Below are 5183 nucleotides of genomic sequence, written 5' to 3'. Positions count from 1 at the left end.
TACAGGAGAGAGCGAGAGAGAGAGACAGACAGACACTAAAGAAGAACTTCATCCCAGTCCAGATTTTCTTCTCGCCAAATCAGGCTTAAACTGAATTTTTCTAACGGTCAATGCTGCAAACATCACTACCTGGCATGTGGGGGGGGGGGGGGGGAAATCAAGTTGATATCTTTTCAACTTGTATATCCTCTTCACTGGTAGAGAGTCTGCAATCAGAACTCAGCTGGCTATTTTGATCAGAATTCAAAAAGGTAGAACAGAACTTAGTTCATTCTCCCACTGCTGTCCTGGGATTCAGAATAAAAATCTGCGATTCATCTTTAAAATGAGACTCAGACACATGGGGCCAAATCCTGCCCTTACAGATGGTGCAACCTACCTCAAGAGGGTTGCCAGAGGTAAAAAAAGGCAGAATTTGACCCATAAAGAACTCACATGGTGAGTACAAAACTGGTTTTACAGGCTGCTTCCAATTCTCACTACAAATTCATCTACTTCTGTCCAAGCAAGAAGTGCACAGGCATTTTTATTGAAGGATTTCAGGTGCACTTATCTGCCCCACAAACAAAAATACTTCTGAGGGTCCCCACCCTGCAGTCACAATAATAAGGACCCCGCATGAAGTGCAGAGCCATGTTTCTCTCAATGGGGCTCCACCAGCTGAAATCCCCAGTTTTTATTAACAGCAGCCTCCCTCCTCCGCCACCTCCCCACAACCCTACCTAAAAGCAGCACAAAAAATATCTAAAACTGGTGATATTTTTGGCCACTGTGTACAGAGAAAAAAACAGCCAAAAAGATTTCTCTCCTACCTTACACATTTTAAAAAAATTACACACACTAGCCAGATGACTTGCATTGCAAACATAAACCCTGTGTGCATATCGCTTGCCAAATATATAAAACACTGCAAATTCTCCACCAAGGCTTCCACTGTGATCGGGAGAGAAACTCATTCAAATAAATGAGAATTGACTCAAACTTCCCCCCTAAATCTTAAACAACTCCCCCTACCTTGCAAGTCAGATTATCTTTAAAAATGGTTCTGGGCTGCTTTGCATTTCCTGGTGCTGGCTGGGACTGTAAGAAAATACCATGACAATAGCCTACTCAGACTTTTTACCAGGGGTCACCAAAAATCAGGAGGGTCGGCCCAAGGGGTCTGGAGACACATCTGAACTTTTGGGTGCTTCTCCAAAATAAGCCATTGGACTTTGATATTTTCCCATCACTTTTAAATGCCAAGTAGAGTGACTCATACACAAATCACTTGGAAAAAAATGGAAACTGATTTTAATGCATTCATCTCATTTGCCAGCCACCAAGAGGATTTCAAGAGAGAGACAGATAAAATATTTCTAATAGAGAAAAAAAAATAAAGAATCCCATTTTGCGTGTTCAAGGAAGTACTACTTAAAAATACCACTGCAATTAAAATATTGACCAGACATTAAAGATCCACGGAATGCTACTCTGTGTACATCAGTCTAAAAAGAGGGGTCTGAAGAGAATGGAGAACAGGGCTGGGAGACAAGACAGCCAGCGGTCTTTCCCTTCTCCTTTGTGCTACAGAGAGTCTAGTTCTGGTAAACGAGACCACAGCTCCGCTATATATTCACAGAACAGCGAATTCCTGGGCAATAGAAGTGTAAGCCTGGCCCTAGTCACTCAGTGAAGTTCCTCACCTGCAATCTGAAAGGGTCACCTCTAGCATAGAGAGAAATTCTGATTTTAAGATACTGTAACACACCCACTCAACGTGGTGCTCGGTCTCCTTCTGGTGATTGGACCTGATATTGAGGTTGATAAGCCTCCTGCAGCCTTATCCAAGAGCGTTGGGTCTTTTCTCAGGCAGTGGAGACTCACTGTTTGAGATCCAGAGGTTTGATGTTTAATCCCCACTACCAATGACCCACTTCGAAGTGTCACATTGCACCATCAAAGGGTACCAACGCTCAGGTAGGGGTCTACTTAAAAATCACAAAAAACACACCACATTTTTCATGGGTTGGTCACAGCATAAATAGCAAATTTTGCAGATGTGTTCACACACACACACACACACAGTACTGTATTACTGTTACACTTGTACGTCACTCTGGATAAGGATTCTCAAAAGAGTTCTTAAACTTTTTTTTGCTGGGATCCCCTTTGAAAATATTTCAGGCTGACGACACCCTCCATACCCTGCTACCTTTACCTCTGCGCTGCTGCTGGCGTCGGCACTGCCTTCAGAGTGGGTGCCCTGTCAGCAGCCGCCGCTCTCTGGCTGACCAGCGCTGAAGGCCCGCAGAAGTAAGTGTGGCAATACCACCACCATCCTACAATAGGCTTGCGACCCCCAGTTTGGGTTGGGACCTCCAGTTTGAGAAACGCCTTCTGTTCTTTTACAAAAGAACACAAGAGACCAGATTTCACAGGGGAGATCATATTTCATGGTCCATGATGCGTTTTTCATGACCGTGAATTTGATAGGCCCCTAGTCATCGGTGGCACAATCAGAGGAACTGGAGTGAGACTCACCAACATTGCATATAAACTACAGGACATCTGCCCACTGGTAACCACTTTGCATTACTAGATATCAACCAGCAGAGGTGAAAAGTCCTATATCCCATACTAATTCTCAGAGCCAATCAATCAGGGTCCTACCAAGAAGTTTCCAGAAGTCTCTTCATGTAGTGCCTGCATCCATGGCCTGTTGGAGCAGCTTCTCTCTGCCTAGAGAGAGATACTTCAATGGTTCAATCAGCTTGAAAAATGGACATCTTAACTTACTGAGAGGCAGTAAGTGGAGATCTGCATCTAACCTCCTTTAATGTTATTAGCCATCACTTAAGCAGGGTAAGATGGCTTATGCCAGCTTCATTTTATCCTTTTATGAAGATCTAACAAGTGTACGTTATAGATTTTGGAGTGGAGGGGAGGAAGAAAATAGCATAGTATTTTTCAGATCGATTGACTTGGGTTCATTCATTCAGCCAGCTCAGGAGGTGGGAAAGAATGCATCCCCCCCCACTAGATTGCTTCAAGCAATGCAGATTTATTTGGAATCCAAAATAACCCCTTTCTCCAGGCTCTGATGTTTTTGCTTTCACAAAGGGGGGGGAGGGAGGAGAGCAAGCACATTTCATGCAGCATTGTAAATGAAAAACTACAACAAGCAGGGCTGTAGCATGCAACCACAAAAGTGCTCCAACATTTTAACCCCAGTCACACTTTCAGGACCACCCCACCTGGTGCCAGGCTTCTGTATCCAGAGCCTCATCCTCAATAAATTATTTAAAAGGTGCCCTTAAAGCCTTCATCACTGCACAGGAATATGGGGGATAAAGGAGGCCTGTTTGATCCATATTAGTAGTTTACAGCCCTACATGTCCAAACATGGGTTTATCATCATCTTAGACTGGCAATTTTCTAGTGTGAACCAAGATCATTATGGTAGGCAGTGTAACAGTAGATTAGACCTGTGACACAGAATGGTGTCAGAGATCCAACTCTACTCATCAGGGTCCATTACTAACACACACACACACACACACACACACACACCCCTCAGCTTTTATACACCTTGATCTTTAAAGTAAGAGAAAGAGAACAAGAGAGTACAGAGTTACATGAAGCCTCCATGAAACGTAGTTGCCATAAAAATGTTCACAGAAGAGCAAATACAATATTTTGGGTGTCTTAAGAGCATACCGTACACCACCCAGCTTTTAGTCAGATCAGGGATAAGAGGAGAGGCAGAGTGGTATGTACAATGCTCTCCAATTGTTACAGAGAGAAATTCTTTTCAGAGGAGCAGAGGCACATTTTACAAATCAAAGCAATTAAGTCAGAGTAAAAACCAAGCTCTTTTGAAACACTCCAGTAAAGGTGGGCATACATTGGTTATTGGGTTTGATAATAGTTAAAAGAAATCAAGTGACATAAAAGTAAACTGGTGGGGGGAAAATACAGGCTCACTCACCGAAGTCTGACTGCAAATCCTTTTTCAGTCCACAAAGCATGTTTGCTATTATCTATCAAAGCATTCAGCTAATTGCAATACCAGCTCCTTTCTGTCTCTCCCTGGCTGTACTGGAATCACTTCACAGCACGCTCACTTTCAGTCTGTCTCCCACCACAGAGCAGGGTTACAATGCACGCTATGCTCCTCCACTTAAAGGGAACAAAGTCCTATTGACTCCACTTTATGAAGACTCCCAGCAAATGTTGCACTCCCTTTAACAAAATTCTAAACAGGGCTAGTTAAAATGAGAATCTCAAGATCCAGTCTGGTTTGACAAGAACAAAACCAAACCAGAGGCTAAAGGATCTTTAGCTGTTCTTACAAATCCAGCAATAGATCGGTCAGACTGGCCACTCGACATTTGTGGAGCACAAGTTATAAATGCAATGATTAAAACGAACAGCTGGTTGAAGGAGCAGCAACAGCTGAGCACTGGCTCGCTGGCAGAGGCAGCAAACATGAAGCACACACTTCATCCCCAGCAATATTCCAACTTGTACCAGGTTGGTTGAGAGCAGCCATCATTCCACATGGGCAGTGTCCTTGCCCTTTGCACAAAACCTTTTGTCCCGCAGCATGAGTCACAAAAAAATCCTGGAGATGGTGAAGCTCCTCCCTAGAGGAGATTCCCTTCGGTGCCTCCAGGACCTTTCTGGGCACGATCCCAGTGGCAGAAGTTGGACGGCAGCTAAACCTTATGGAAATCTCCAAGTGGCAGCAGCATTTCCGAGCATGGGAATAGGCTGAGACTGCAGTACTGCTTGACAGGCTTTCCTCTCCCCCACCCCCTTTGGCAAATGCCTAGAGAGCTTCCAGCACCTTTCAAGGCAATGTCAAGCTGCTGTCAAAGCATTCGACTCCCTCCCCAAAACAGAGTGCAAGAGAGAATGAAGCTGCGATTCTAGGTCCTGCCTACAGCATTTTCTGAAAACTCAATTTAACCCCTTCTTGGGAGGGCAGGCTGGCAACCTCTGCATGTTTTCTTTGCTCAGTTTAACGCTCTCTGGAGAAGAGAAAGGATTGAGATTTTGGGGCGGGGGGGGGGAGGTGAAGGGCTTTGGTCACAAGTGCACCAAGGGACAGACCATATCTGAAAGATCTGTGTTTTGCCCAAACCCCATATAGAGTGACCAGACAGCAGGTGTGAAAAATCAGGAGAGGGGGCGTGGGG

The 5183-nt window shown here is 44.5% G+C and overlaps 1 protein-coding gene across 2 annotated transcripts in view; it reads right to left on the bottom strand.

The window, feature by feature from the left end:
* GRIP2 (glutamate receptor interacting protein 2) overlaps positions 1-4779 on the bottom strand; it is a 116993-nt gene extending 112214 nt beyond the window's left edge. For both annotated transcript variants that reach the window (XM_054035996.1, XM_054035997.1), the window contains exon 1: positions 3971-4779. In XM_054035996.1, coding sequence (XP_053891971.1) covers positions 3971-4010 — 40 coding nt within the window. In that variant the 5' untranslated portion in view covers positions 4011-4779. The remainder of the gene's footprint in view (positions 1-3970) is intronic.
* Between the last annotated feature and the right edge of the window lie 404 nt (positions 4780-5183).

Source organism: Malaclemys terrapin, chromosome 7 (genome assembly GCF_027887155.1).
Source record: "Malaclemys terrapin pileata isolate rMalTer1 chromosome 7, rMalTer1.hap1, whole genome shotgun sequence".
In the NCBI taxonomy this organism is placed as follows: Eukaryota; Metazoa; Chordata; order Testudines; family Emydidae; genus Malaclemys; species Malaclemys terrapin.
This window is presented reverse-complemented; position numbering and strand designations above follow the sequence as displayed.